Genomic DNA, 15,609 nt, shown 5'->3' on the forward strand with positions numbered 1-15,609 from the left:
ACCCCCATCCCATGAGAGGCTGGTCTGCTAGTTCGTGAACCCTCAGCCTGGGAGATTGGCCCAGCGCTGTCTCCTTCACTCCTGTGCTGAGGTTAAAAACTTGGCACCTTGGACAGCACTCACACCAGCTTCTCCCAGAATCCAGCACCTTCTGCATCCTTGAAAAAAGGTCTGATGAACATCTCTGTGTGCCAGACTTACTTAGCCACTGACACACCCCTGAGTGTCGACATCTGGGGATTTAGAGCCACATTTTCCATGCCGACATACCCAGACACCCAGATGGTTAATGGCGAGGAACAGGAAAGATGCTCGTAACACTTGCAGTTGGTAGTTAATTAGATGGGAGTGCCAGTAACCTAGAAGACAGACATAGATTCAAGATGACTCAGGCCTCGCCCAAACCAGATGACACCCAGCGGGAAGACAGTGCAGGTGTCACTTCCCAGTGATGCCAGTGCAGAAGGAGATGGTGTAAAGGCAGACGGGGGCTTTCCAACTAAACCTGAGGGTGTGGGGCTGTATTGCAAAGCAAATTACATGTGCTGTTCTATCTGAGTCATTGATTCAGAGCAGAGGGCATTCTGGTCACCACATATCAAATCGCTGATCTCCGGGATTGAGTTGATTGACCTGCCTGTACCCCTTCCTCCCTCTCTGCTCTGTGTGCATCCCTCCTCAGAGAAGGGGTCCTGTTCAGACAGCCAGACCCTGACCGGATAGCCAATACTTTCCAGGTGCCTGTCCTGTGCAGGCTGTTTTTAATCCCCACAACTCCATGAGGCGGGAACTGTTAACTCTCAATCTGTTACAGATACAGAAACCGAGACTTAGGGACGCTAAGTGACTTGCCTAAGAAGATACAGTCATAAGTGGTGGAGCTGGGCTCTAATCCAGGCTGTCTGACCTCAAAGGCTGTGCTCTAACACTATCACAGTGTTACGAGAATTAAAAGGCACACCTTATCCTTTATGCACATAATTTGTCAGAAACCAAGGGAGGTCTTAATAGACATTGACCCCTGCTCTCTAATTCCTGCCCAATGAAAATATTCCAAATCCAAGGCCATCGCATTTTGTAACAATAACTAACCTCTGCTGAGCGTATCTAGTAGTCCAGGTACGTGATAAATGGTTCGCACGTATGTTATCTGCTCTTCTCATCACAACATTCCTATGAGGTAGGTGCTGACACCCCCATTTTATAGGCAGTTCAAAGAGGTAAAATGACTCTATTTGCACAGCCAAGAAGCCCTAGAACTGGAGTGGAAACCCTTCCTCCGCCCGGCGCTTCTAGCCAATGCTTGAAGCCAACATGCATCTCACTTCCGGCTAATGATTACAGGGCTGAGTTTAAATACTTTAAGATCCAGTCTCTTCGCTGCTCTGCCCAGCTTTATGACAGATTATATAGATCAGAAGCGATGGATGCATCCCCAGAGCCTAGCACAGGGTTCGGTACATGGTAAGCAACAGATATTTGTAAGCTAAGTGAAAGAGTACATACATAAATAAAGTTGTACTGCTTAAAGGTAGATGTTCTGCCAATTTTTATTTGGATTTGTTTGGGGTTTTTTTAACGGCTAAGGGAGACGCTGGAGAACACCTGCTTTAAATTTTCCAGGCTAAAATTATCGCAGCTGTGCATTATGGCAAAGTCACCAATTCATCCCCGTGCTGGCATGGACCCAGGGTTTCGGGGGAGAATTCATAGCCCTGACTAGCACTGATCCTTTGGTTTGCTGCTGTGTACAGGTGTGGCCTGTCACTCCGGCTCGCCTTTCTCTCCCCGTCCTCTGCCCCCATGACCTCCAGGAGTTCACACTGGCCTTTATTGAACTGTGATCCATTCCGTTCATCGGGAATCCTGCCTGGCCCTGGCTTTCTGTCCTGGGATGACCTGTCTTACTTTATTGATATGCATACATACATTTATACTTGACCTCTCTTAGCCCCTATAGTCCAGGTCTAATCTGCAGTCACTTAAGGAAAGTCTTTCTTTTTTTTTTTTTTGCGGTACGCGGGCCTCTCACTGTTGTGGCCTCTCCCATTGCGGAGCACAGGCTCCGGACGCGCAGGCTCAGCGGCCATGGCTCACGGGCCCAGCCGCTCCGCGGCATGTGGGATCTTCCCGGACCGGGGCACGAACCCGCGTCCCCTGCATCGGCAGGTGGACTCTCAACCACTGCGCCACCAGGGAAGCCCAAGGAAAGTCTTTCTACCACAAATGGAGGGCAGGTGGATCCAGATTGTCACCTTCCAGATTCTAGAACCAGGATCCGAACCTCAGAACCTGGATCTTAGGCCAAGACTTGGATTATTTCAGTATTTCTGATCTGGAAGGAACCCTTGAGATGCCCTCCAGTGGGTGGCAAACTTTACTCCCCAGGTCCCATCCCCATTCAGCCAGAGCAGCTCTCTGCACCATGGGGTAGGGGTGTGAGTCAGGTTTCTTTGAAAACAGTGTCTCACTGTTCAAAAGTTAGAAAGCCTTAGACTAACCTCCTCATTTCACAGATGTGAAGACTGAAGCCCAAAGAATTCAGGAGCTGTGCCCAGGGTCACACAAGTAACCAGCCACGCCCCCATCCCATAATCCTGCCACAATCCAGACTGACCTCTGGTCCTGGGGTCAGGACTCTCATCCATCCTTAGGGTGAGGGAAAGGTCAGTGCACGGAAGCTGGACCCTGGGGGCTTCCCTGCCGCCTCCCTGTCCTGGTGGATCCCACCAGGGAGGCCGAGGGAGCAGAATCTGGCCCGGTTTGTGGGAACTCACGTGGAGGAGAGAGGCCAGCCCCGAGGAGGCTGGGGCTTCCTCTGGCCAGACGGTAATTAATGGGCAGCCAGCCCTGTGCAGCCCTGCAGTGCAGCCTTTGCGGCCAGCCCTGCCGCCAGGGAGGGTGAGAGCGTGGGAATCCTTTGTCATGCAGATCCTGCTGCCTGCCCGTTGGCCACCCTGGGATTTTTTTCTTTTTCTTTTTCCTGTTATATAGGGCTGACCCCATGGCTAGGCAGTTAAAAAAAAAAAAAGAAAGTTATCTGACAATAGATCAATACCTAATTAAAGCCAGAGGGAAAGCATGAAAGGGGAGAAGAAAGATTTATAGTTGCCCTGGGAGGGGAGAAGGACTTGGGTGTCCTAAGTTCATGATGGTTTGTATTTTCCTGAGAGATGACATCCCCCTTGAGACTAAGAATCTGTTGTGGGAATCTCTTCCTCCAAGGATCTCAGTGAGACAAGAAGCCTTGAGAGTGGTCTGGGGGTGGCGGCAAGCCAGGGAGAAGGCACATGACGTTGCAGGGGCCTCTCCACGCCCAGGGTGTCAGGCACTCTGGTTCCCGGGCCGGACCTTGCCTCCTGCTAAGTAGTGAACCCTCCAGCCCTGTAGGGCCTGCAGAATTTGGCCTTCTGCCTGTCCCTCTTCTCTCCACCCAGGCAGCAGCTAATTGGCTTCTGAGCCTGCGGGCATTTTCCAGTGGTGATTTCTGCACACTCACCCAGGCCAGCCACCTCTCATCCTCTGAGCCCTGGGTTCTAACTCCCAGTTATTTTTAGTCTCCTGTGTCCTTCCCTGAAAGCCAAAGCATTGATCACACTTAAATGAGACCAGAACAACGCATTTCCCATCTTCTCTGCCCGGCTTCCTTCCCAGGATGAAAGTTTATCATCCCCCAGACCAAGAGTCCACCATTCCTTTCCCCCAGAGGGTATGACATCATCTTTCTCTCTTCCCCGGGACTTCTCAAGGACGTTTTTCCTCCAGAGAAGCCCCGCTCTGGAGATCCTGTTGGCCTGTTGTCATTTCACTTGGTTGGAGGTGATGCTAGGCAGGTTTTTGGATGCTGTTGAGGAGAGCGAGGGTAGAGGGTGGAGGTTGACCTCTGACCCATTTTGGGGAGTGGCTGCTAGAGAGGCCGAGAGCACACGGGCTTTGTGTCAGGCAGACCTGGACTCATATCCTGGCTCCAGCCCTTCCTACCAGGTGACTCTGGGCTCAGCCTCATCTCTGCAGTGAGGCTACTAGTGCCTGCCTCAGAGGGTGGGCTTGAGGGTCAAAGGGAAGGATGTCTGTAAAATGCTTGGCCGGTGTCTGACACACAGTGCCCCATAAGAGGTGGCTGTTTCTGCAAGAACTACTGCTACTATTTTTGTCGTTGCTCAGAACCCTGAGATAGCACAAGGGGAGGCTGGATTGCCAGGCAAGATGATCTGGGTGGCAGAGTTCTGCTTTGGGCAAGTCACTTCTCTCCTTGAGACTTTGCTTCCCAGCTGTAAAAGGAGAAGTTTGAACCAAATGGTTCTTTCAGCCATAAATGAATCTTCTAGGAAGCTCCGAGGTGACATGCGATCAAGGGAGGAAGAGAGCGAGCCTCTTGCTCTGGGGTCTCAGCCCCGAGGCTGCAGCATCCGAGGGCCGGGGACTGGGGTGGGGAGCCGACTCCAGCATCCTTGAGTTCTCCATCTCTCTCTGTACCAGGGTCCTTGGCGGTGTCTGTGGCCGACATGACCGCACCCGTGGTGGGCTCCTCTGGAGGGGTGTATGCGCTTGTCTCTGCCCATCTGGCCAACATCGTGATGGTGAGCACCCCCTGTCCCAGCAGCCCTCTCTTGGCCTCCCCTCTGCTGTCACTGGGCCTGGCGTTAATCTGTTGGAGCTGGGTTTTAGATCCTCCTTCACGCTCCAGCCCGGGCTTGGCAAGCACCAGGTGGCCTTGGCCAGTAGCTGAGTTTAAGGACACTCCTCGCCCTCTGCCGGGATACTTCCAGTGAGACCCTTCCATATATGATTCATATTTTCTCCAGCCATGGCTTTGCCCATCTTCCTATTCCAACTGTTTGCTACTCAGTGACTTTAAAAAGTTTAAATCCTTGACCACTAGCATGCGTTGTAATTGTAACTTGTTGTTTGTCATTGGCTGTTAAAAGTAAGGGGATCTTAGGGACTTCCCTGGTGGTGCAGTGGTTAAGAATCCGCCTGCCAATGCAGGGGACACGGGTCTGAGCCCGGGTCCGGGAAGATCCCACATGCCTCAGAGCAACTAAGCCCGTGTGCCACAACTACTGAGCCTGCGCTTTAGAGCCCGTGAGCCACAACTACTGAGCCTGCATGCCACAACTACTGAAGCCCGTGCGCCGAGAGCCCATGCTCCACAACAAGAGAAGCCACAGCAATGAGAAGCCCGCGCACCGCAACGAAGAGTAACCCCCACTCACCACAACTAGAGAAAGCCCGCTTGCAGCAACAAAGACCCAACGCAGCCAAAAATTTAAAAAAAAAAGTAAAGGGATCTTAGAGATGATCTCATCAAAAGTCCCAAACAGGAAAGAAGGCTCTGAGAGGTTAAGTGATTTGTCCAAAGCCACAATCAAATCTGTGGCAAAATGGGGACATGAACCCACATCTCCTGGCAGTCATTCTAGTGTTGCTCTCCTCCACCAGCCCTTCAAAGCGACTGGACGCCGTCATTCCATTTCTCATGCTCTTCCTTGCCTTTTCCCGAAAAGCAATCTAGTGTAACTCGCTAAGAGCAGGAGCTGTTATTCCTCCTAGATCTGAATCCCAGCTACCCACTTCCTAAAGAGTGACCTTGGACAAATGACTTTACTGCTTTGTGCCTCAGTGTCTACATCTGTGAAATGGGATGAGATGGGATCAATGACATAAAGTGAAAATAACCACTCAGTATAAGTGTGAACTTAATTCCTGACTCCCCACAGAAGAGGCCGGGGTAGACTCAGAATAGAGACAGGATCTTCAAGGCAAGCAATTGGAAGCCACCTGGTAGTCTCAGAGGAGGTCAAGACGGCTTCCTTGTTTTAGAAGCAGTCTGAAGTTTGGAGGCTGAAAGAGGAGTCACTGGCAGTGCTTGGCTCACCCTGTCCGATGCCCCCACTTGCCCAGGAGCCTCCAGGCAGAGCCCAGATCTTACTCATCTTTTCCCCAGTGCCTGGAGTAGGGCTGGACACATGGCAGAGGGTGCCCACTAAATTGGGGGGAAGGAGGGAGAGAAGGGCCGGAGGGAGGGCAGGAGGGACTGTCAGGAAAGGAGTAGCTTCTCTTTGGGGTCTTCTTGCTCTCGCCTCTCTCCTCCATCACTGTCGTCACCCACGTGGCAGATGTGTGAATGCTCAGCGACAGCAGTTTATGGAGGTCTTGGAAACACGAGTCGTAACCACTGGACCTCCAGGGAAGTCCCACCCCCATTTCTTCATTATTATGGCCACTGTCACCTAGCCTGCTCCTCAGCACCGTCCCCTTTCTTTGCACCAAAGTCCCCTTTGTACACTGAGAGAGAGAGAGAGCTACAGCAGGGGCGGGTGGGTGTGTGACAGTATGTTTACACACGGCGTGCTTGGCTTGGTCCGCTAAACACCTGGGAGCCCAGGGCCGCCTCACATGGCTCTTTAAATGGGTCATTCTGTATCAGTGCCACAGCTTTCCCCAGATACAGCTTTTCCTCTGAATTCTGCTTCTGCCACTCCCCCCTCCCCCTGCCCCAATTCCTTTCTGCCGGGGGAGGAAAGGCCACCCTCCCCTTCCCCTTCCCCCCAAGGTGCATATGTGTATGAAGGGGATGAGCCAGCACAACTAAGAAAGAAGAGGCAAACAGGCAAACAGAGGCACCCCTTCCCACCGCCTGGGAAGCAGCCCCAATGCCCCAGAAGTTCCTGTGGTGAGGGCAGACCACCTCTAGGACCCGGACCGAGGGCCGGGGCATGGGGTTGAGGAGGGGGGTGTGAGAGCAGTTTTCTTCCAGTTTATGTTTCTTTCTGCAAGTAGCCTGTGGCTGTGCAGACGAGCTGTCCCACCCAAGAGCCCAGCGGTCTTACAGAAGGACGTGGCTTTCCCTGACCAACGGGGAGCTTTGGGGTCCCCTGGAGTGTGACATAAGGTAGCCTTTCCCTTAGAAAGTTGTGTGGTGCTTATTGGACAGTGAAAAACACTCACTTCCTCCTTAGGTCAGTTTCCTTTCATCAAGAGGCTGCCTTTACCCACGCTAGCTCAGTGCCCAGCAATTCAGAGACACATTAGGACACACCATGTGAAATTGCCATTTCTGTGGGTCAGAAGCATTGAAGCATCGGCAATTTCATGTGGTTCAGCCTAATAGATAGACTATCGATTTGTTTTTTCCCAGAATGTTAGCAAATGTATGGGGAGAGTTCTTTTTTTTTTTAATTTTTATTTTATATTGGAGTATAGTTGATTTACAGTGTTGTATTAGTTTCAGGAGTACAGCAGGGACTTCCCTGGCTGTCCAGTGGTTAAGACTCTGCACTTCCACTGCAGGGGCCAGGGGTTCGATCCCTGCTCGGGAAACTAAGATCCCACATTCCACTCAGCCAAAACAAAAAAAAGAGTATATAGCAAAGTGACTTAGTTATACATATACATATATCTATTCTTTTTCAGTTTCTTTTCCCATATAGGTTATTACAAAATATTGAGTAGAGTTCCCTGTGCTATACAGTAGGTCCTTGTTCATTATCTATTTTATATATAGTAGTGTGTATATGTTTAGACTATTGATTTTTTTTTTTTTTTTTTTGCGGTACGCTGGCCTCTCACTGCCGCGGCCTCCCCCACTGTGGAGCACAGGCTCCGGACGCGCAGGCTCAGCGGCCATGGCTCACGGACCCAGCCGCTCTGCGGCAGGTGGGATCTTCCTGGACCGGGGCACGAACCCGCGTCCCCTGCATCGGCAGGCGGACTCTCAGCCACTGCGCCACCAGGGAAGCCCTAGACTATTGATTTTTAATTCCAAAATGAGACTTGTCTGTGTGTCCCAATAAAGCACCTCATCAGAACAAAAAGGAAAAAGAACATGCACTTGACATCCAGGAAATCTGCATTTGAGGACTGGTATCACCATTTTGATAGCTGTGAGTCCCTTAGCTTCTCAGGGACTCTGTTCTGTCATCTGTAATCCCTTCTTCACAAGGTGGTTGTGAGAAAGACATGAAAAAATTGGATGTGAAAATGTTTTTCATGTGACAAATCACCAGACAGCTGGGAGACCCTGTATGTATATGTGTGTATTTATATATATATATATATATATTTTTTTTTTTTTTGGCGGTACGCGGGCCTCTCACTGTTGTGGCCTCTCCCGTTGTGGAGCACAGGCTCCGGACGCGCAGGCTCAGCGGCCATGGCTCACGGGCCCAGCCACTCTGCGGCATGTGGGATCTTCCCGGACCGGGGCACGAACCCGTGTCCCCTGCATCGGCAGGTGGACTCTCAACCACTGCGCCACCAGGGGAAGCCCTATATATTTTTATACATATAATTCTTTATCTTTATAAATTCCACCTGATATCTGTACAGAGAATAATCTGAAAATGTGTCCTTTATGCTTCAGATACATAACAGAAAAATGTTGAACACTTCTGTTCTCAGGACTCTGTTTAAGTGAGAGATTCTGCCTTAAATTAAAGTATGTCTTATTTTTCATAAAAGACACTCTGAGTTTCAAAACGCTTGTTTACATCAAGGGAATAAATCTAAAAAATATTTCAGCAAATGATCTGGATGGCATTAAAGACCTGTAATCAAGACTTCTTATTTTAAATTCTAGCAGTATAAAGGCACACATAATTGAATAATTTATTAATTGCCTTTTGCTGGGGCCCATAGGACAGAGTTTCATTTTTATTTATTTTTAATTTTTAAAAATTTATTTATTTTATTTTATTATTTATTTTTGGCTGCATTGGGTCTTTGTTGCTGCGCATAGGCTTTCTCTAGTTGCGGCGAGCGGTGGCTACTCTTCGTTGTGGTGCGCAGGCTTCTCATTGTGGTGGCTTCTTTTGTTGTGGAGCACGGGCTCTAGACTCGTGGGCTTCAGTAGTTGCGGCACACGGGCTCAGTAGTTGTGGCTCGCAGACTCTAAAGTGCAGGCTCAGTAGTTGTAGCGCACGGGCTTAGTTGCTCCGTGGCATGTGGGATCTTCCCAGACCAGGGCTCAAACCCGTGTCCCCTGCATTGGCAGGCGGATTCTTAACCACTGCGCCACCAGGGTAGCCCTCATTTTTAAATATACAAGATATTTTCTTTAACTTTGCCCCATATGATAGATGTTTTTCTAAAACATTTGAGATCTAAATTTTTGCAAATGGAACCATACTGTCAAAGCACAAGGAAAGGTTGTTGTCGAAAAGTCACAGAAGATTTCTGTTATAAGGTTCATTTTATTAAGTAAAAATCCTTCTGTAGGATTTTTACTTAATAAAATGTAATTTTATCTGTGTCGTGCTTTCTTTTTTATCTGTGTCACGCTTTCCTTGTTTCCTGTGTTGGGTTTTCTTGAAGTGATTTGACAAGAAATTGTTTCCACTGGGGTTATGTAAAGCCGTCTGGGAACAGAACCTCTCCTGGGTTTCAGCCTCTGAGCTCTTGACTGACTGGGTGAGCAAGATGCCTAGGGGACTGGTTACTGCCTTGTTTGTCGTTGGTGAGTTACCATCTCACCCTGTGAGGCTCTGGTAGAGAATGAAATTAAAGGACCTGAAAAAAGTTTATATTCCCCAGGGGCCTGCAGGCTTTTCAACATTTATAGCAGCAGCAGCACTGGCTCTGTGTGAGATTTTTTTCCTTCTCTCCTGTTGTTTCACTGTGCTTATTTTATTGGAGGGAATAATGGGGGGGGGGGAGATGAGGCAGCTGGTGGAAAGGAGTGACTTTCTAGTTTAACCCCTCAGCTGCTGCGAGGCTGCTCATTTACTGATGTTTGCTCAGCTCTGGGGGCAGCCAGCATGGACAGACAGAATGTGACCCTGCCTTGGAAGTGTGGGCGGACAGAGCCCTGGACTGGGAACCCTGTCAAGCTCGACATTAACTCACTGTGACCTTGCACTTGCCCTCCTGGACCCTCAAGTGCAGATCAGAGTGGGATGACGAGATCAGCTTGGCAAACTTCAGAGCCTCCCAGGGCTCGGCAGGTAGGGTGGATGAAGCTGGTCCTGGGAGCCATGTTGCAAAACTGGAGCTCCCCGGCCTCCTCCAAGGTCATTGAGAGTCTGAAGCTTCTTTTAAAAAAATTTTTTTAATTTTTATACAATTTTTAAAGGTTACTTTCCATTTATAGTCATAACAAAATATCGGCTATATTATACAATACATCCTTGAGCCTGTCTTACCCCCTAATAGTTTGTACCTTCCACTCCCCCATCCCTATATTTCCCCTCCCCCCTCACTGGTAACCACTCATTTGTCCTCTGTGTTATATTCACTAGTTTGTTGGATTTTTTTAGATTCCACATGTAGGTGATATCATACAGTATTTGTCTTTCTCTGTCTGACTTAGCAGAGATTCTGAAGTTTTGAAGCCACTCTTCAGGGCAAACTCACCATCTTTGCCCCAGGTCCAGATCCTATCAGGCACTTAGATGACTTTTACCACGTGCCAGACAGTGTTCTTCTTTACACATATTAATTCATTTCACCTTCGCAACAAACCATGAGGTGGGTAATGAGTTAGGTACTGTTGTTATCTCAGATGTACAAATGAGGACACTAGAAAAAAGGAATTCTGAGCCCCCACACCAGTGGTCTTGCCAGACCCAAAATGCAGACAGTGCTTTTTTAGACAGATCCCAGGTAGGGCCCAGAGGGACCTGGACCTCAGCTGAAGGAGAGAGCGGCCAATACATTCTAGACTTAACTCTGCCCGATACTGTCACTCAGAACACAGTGAAAGAGACTTCAGGTAAAATATTCAGAGAGTTGTTTTTTGTTTTTGTTTTGTTTTTGCGGTACACGGGCCTCTCACTGTTGTGGCCTCTCCCGTTGCGGAGCACAGGCTCCGGACGCGCAGGCTCAGCGGCCATGGCTCACGGGCCCAGCCGCTCCGCGGCATGTGGGATCTTCCCGGACCGGGGCACGAACCCGTGTCCCCTGCATCGGCAGGTGGACTCTCAACCACTGCGCCACCAGGGAAGCCCCTTCAGAGGGTTTTTATGAGGAAAAAAGTGTTCCATATCCATAGGAATCGCCATCTGTCCACAGAACTCTTTCTATTTTGCAAAACAAAAACTCTGTACCCATTTAACCACTTCCATTCCTCCCTCCCCCCGCTCCTGGAAACCCCTATTCTACTTTCTGTCTCCATGAATTTGACTACCTCTGTAGTCTGTACCTCGTACAAGTGGAATCAAACACTATTTGTCTTTTTGTGAGTGCGTAATGTCTTCAAGTTTCATTCAAGTTGTAGTGTGTGTCTTAATTTCCTTCCTTTTGAAGGCTGAGTACTATTCCATTGTGTGGATACACCACCTTCTGTTTCTATATTCATCCATCCATGGACACTTGGCTGGCTTCCACTTTTTTGGCTGTTGTGAATAACACTGCTGTGAACACGGGTGTCACATTTAAGGGAGAATGACAACCCATGGGTGGACCTCACAGGGAGACAAAGCCTGCCTGGACAATAGCAGGAAGAACTTTTCAGTGAGTGGAGCCCCTTCACGGGACTGCTTCAGGAGGTGGTGAGTTCCCGGTCACAGGGGCTGGAGGGCCATTTTGTCAGCTTCTTGGCAGGGGTGTCCCTTTGGGTGGAGATGGCCCATCAGGTGACTCCCAAGGACCCTCCCATCCTTGGGCTTCATCTTGGAGAGGAGCTGAGGGGCCACCGACCTTCGGCCAAATGAGCTAGCTTAGGTTAGGTGGCCAGATCCGGTGGAGGGCACCAACTCCCGTTTTGTTGCCTGTCTCCCAGCGAGGGTCCCCTGGGGGCAGATGCCAGCAGGTGATAGCGTTGTCCTGCCGTCTGCTCCTTTAGCACAGAACATGTCAGCAAGCAGAGATTCGACTCCCCCACCTAAAGAGGGGCCGTGTGTCACTCACCTCGCCTTTTGTGAGGTTCAGGTCATTGAGGAATAATAGGGAATAACAGGGAGGCAAAGGGCAAGAAGCCGAATGTGGCAGGATTTCTCTGTCTTTTGACAGCTTTCCGGCATCCTGCTTGGTCCAGTGAAGCTTCCATAGACATTATTGTACATGCCAGTGTTCAGGGCCTCTGTCAAGTTTCACGCATGGGTCCCCCAATGTCAAAGGAGTTCAAGACGTGCCCCTGAGCTGGGCCTGGGCCAGGCAGCAGAAGCAGGGGAGGTGGGTGGGAGGGAACAGAAGCCCTCGCTGTCCCCACTTGCCTCCTACCCTAGGACTGATGTGTTCCAGGAAGATTCCAGGCTCGTTTCTGCTTCTGGGTAAATGGAATCGAGCTTTGAAAGCGCTGCAGGAGTGCCCCTCAAAGGAGCCCTGTGGCGCAGTCTTTTGTAAATTGAACAGTCCTTTTGTAAAGTGAGTAATTGTACTCTGATTATCTGCTTTGGAGGTTCAGAGTTTCAGAACTTCTCCGGGGAAAGAGGGATTTGTCTGAAGGCCATCTGGCCCACCCCATTTCCAATGCCGGATTCTCTTGAGCATCCCCTCTGAGTGATGCGAAGCCCCCATTGAACCCCTCGATGATGGGAAACTCACCATCCCATGGATCACTTCATCTTTGTTTGGACAGCTCAGCTTATTAGAAATGAAAGCTTATCCTAAGCTTAAAAAAAAAAATCTCTGAAGTTTTCATCCATTGAGTCTTCCGCTTACAGGTTACACTGAATATGCCCTTTCCTGCGTTGACTCACTTCATACTTGACGGCAATGAACTTGACCCCTGAGTCGTCTCCTCATTCATTCCTCAGATGGAGGATTTTGAGTTCTTTTATCATCCTGATGGCTCTGCTTTAACTTGGCTTGCTTTGCTGTCCTGCATCCCCTTGCAACCGTGGGACCCAGCAGTTGAGGCAACCGTCAAGACATCTGTGTGAGGGAAACAAGGACTGTCATCTCCCAGGATCTAGATTCTCTTCCTCTGTTCGTGCAGCTTGAGAACTTTTATGACACTAATAAACTTACCATTGCCTGAAATCTCAAAGCCATGCTGGTGTGATCTGGGACAAAACCACAACCGGCTCATTCAGGATTTAATGAAGATGATTTTTTTAAATGTCAGATTTTCCTAAGCGGGTTACCTCTGCAGAGGAGTGGTCTGATCTGGAACTAATGGAACTCTCTCTCCTTTTTCCCTAGAACTGGTCAGGCATGAAGTGTCAATTCAAGCTGCTTCGGATGGCTGTGGCCTTGATCTGTAGTAAGTTCTGACGGGGCAGGCTGGGGGAGGGGAGCCCTGTACTGGGCCTGGGGGATGTAGAGACGGCACAGTCCCTGCCCTTCTGGGACTTGTGGTCAAAAAGAAAAGGGAGACGTGTCCACAATGTGCAACACAGTGGGGATGTTACGAGAGGGTCTGGCCTACGATGCTGCTACCTAACCTTTCTTCAACTTTTCACTGATGTATAATCTGCAAACGGGAAAGGGCATGCAGGATTAGTGTCCAGCTCAATGGTCAGATCAAGAAGAATAACCTTTTTTGGCTTTTATTTCTTTTTATTTCAAAAAAATTTCTGGTTTTAGTATTTTTATTTAAAAAAATGTTTTTCCTTCCAGCTTTATTGAGATGTAATTGACATACAGCCCTGTGTAAGTTTCAGGTGTACAGCACGATGATTTGACTTACATACATCATGAAATGATTAGTACCGTCAGTTTAGCGAACATCCGTCATCTCATACAGATAAAGAATTAAAGAAATGGAAAAAAATATTTTTTCCTTGTGAGAAAAATCACTTCTTAACCTTTTGGGTCATGGAGTTGATCCTTTGAGATCTCCTTGGAAGCTCAGGATTCCTTTCCAGAAAAGTGCCTGGATGCACGCGCGCACACACACACACGCACACACACACGCACACACACACACACACACACACACACACACACTCTAAAACTCGCAGTTCAGCAGGTTCACGAACTGTAGCTAATCCATGAACCCCCGTGAGCAGGTGCCATGGGGGCCTTAGTTGGGAGAAGTCAGTCTACCTGCATTTTGAGTGTGAAAGACAGGCAGGTGTTTGCCAGATAGACAGGATGCAAGAGGACACTTCAGGTGCAGCAGGAACAAAGACACGGGTGGGTGAAGGGTCATGGCTGGCAAGTCAGTTAACAAAACTGCCCCAGGAGGTTCAGGACTGTGTGTGATTATGTAAGAGGTCATTGGAGTCAGATCATGGAGGGATTTAAATGCAAAGAGAAAAATTGGGCTTCATTTTGAATGTACTGGGAGGCCACTGGAGGCCTTTAAACAAGAGAGATACTGACAGTTTTGAGTTTGCAGTCACTCATCAGGCTGCAGGATGAAGAGGATGTTGACTGAGGGGGATGAGACCAGAGGCCAAGAGGCTCATTGTGAGATGGGAAAAGATGAGTCTGAACAGAGGAGAGAAGAGGGACACACAGACTCTCATTCAGTCCCCAGAACATGGCTATGAAGAGTGGGTTATTGTCAGGCTTAATTTACAGGCTCAGAGCGTGAAGTTCCTTGCCTGGGGTCACCCGCCCTAGAGGTGGTAGAGCCAGTGTTCAGAGCCAGCCTGTGTCATCTCTAATGCCCCACACTTTAGCCAGGCTGGGCAGGAGCTCCTGGACTGTCTGTGCCTGGGTCAGCTACCTGCTGTGTGGGGAGGAGGAAGACTGAGCCAGAACAAAGGAGCAGGGGCCTGGGTGGGCTCCACTTAAATCCACTTTTACATCCCTTGTACCCCTGGCGTTCGGGGCCCTCTGGTCTCCGTTTCCTGGATGGGGTTGGAGGATCTCTAATCCCAGAGAGGAACTTCCAGCCCTAAAACTCACAGAATCTTTGAGCCGGGGCCATGGTGGGCCGTGGGGGGGCAGTGGGCTGGGAGCAGTTGGGGAGCATAGCCTCCAGTTTGCTCAAACTGAGTTTGTCTGTTTGCAAGGAAAGGAACAGAATGATGTCTTGCTGTTTAGAAGAATCCAACTCCAAGCAGCATAAAAACTGAAATGTGGTTTTGGAGCTGGAACCAATGCCATTCAAACCTCGTTTGCAGACCGCAGGGCCTGTGAAGCAAAGGCAGGAAGATGCCCCAGGGCCTGGGGAGGCGTGTGGGAGGGCACTGTGGGCGTCCCTCGCCGCTCCTTTTCCGCCATCTATTGGCCACCCCTGGAGTTGCAGGGTCCAGGCCAGGAGGCTGGGCAATTCCCCTGGGGAAGGATCATCCCTCGAGGTGCTGGCATCTCTGGGACGGTTAGTGTGGAGAGAGGTGCCCTGGTTAATTAACTGGTAACGAATAAGTAGAAAATTCCCCTCAAAGGCTTTAGTCTGTCAAATGGGGATAAGAATCCCCACACTTGGTGTTTTTTGGGTGGTAGGTAATGAAATGGCGCAATTTCCCAGCGCTTATCCTTTCAAGAGAGTACATCCCCATCGGACTGGCCAACCCAAGAAGTTCGTAAAAGAACGATGGATTGGAGAGCGGGATGGGGGCGTTTTAGAATCCGTTAAGGTTTATTTCCAGCACTTTGTTGGGATTGTTTATTTCCATTCCTTCTTTGCCCTTCTTTCCCTTCATCCCTTCCTTCCAGCCACAAAAGCACTGGTGCTGAGGGTTCTTTAAGGGTTTTGAACTAGTACATGAAGACACTTTATAAAATGTAAAGGGCTAGCACGTATTGAGGTTGTTATTAATGTCCCGGCCGTGC

At 49.4% G+C, this 15,609-nt stretch overlaps 1 protein-coding gene across 4 annotated transcripts in view; it reads left to right on the forward strand.

Annotated features, from left to right (window-relative positions):
- Positions 1 to 15,609, forward strand: part of RHBDL3 (rhomboid like 3) — a gene marked incomplete at both ends in the record, with an annotated part of 42,977 nt that overhangs the window by 26,582 nt on the left and 786 nt on the right. For all 4 annotated transcript variants that reach the window (XM_082679664.1, XM_082679665.1, XM_082679666.1 and 1 more), the window contains 2 exons: positions 4,480 to 4,580; positions 13,084 to 13,144. In XM_082679664.1, the coding sequence (XP_082535790.1) occupies positions 4,480 to 4,580; positions 13,084 to 13,144 (162 nt within the window). The remainder of the gene's footprint in view (positions 1 to 4,479; positions 4,581 to 13,083; positions 13,145 to 15,609) is intronic.

Source organism: Grampus griseus, assembly GCF_964374135.1.
Source record: "Grampus griseus genome assembly, chromosome: 20".
Classification (NCBI taxonomy): Eukaryota; Metazoa; Chordata; class Mammalia; order Artiodactyla; family Delphinidae; genus Grampus; species Grampus griseus.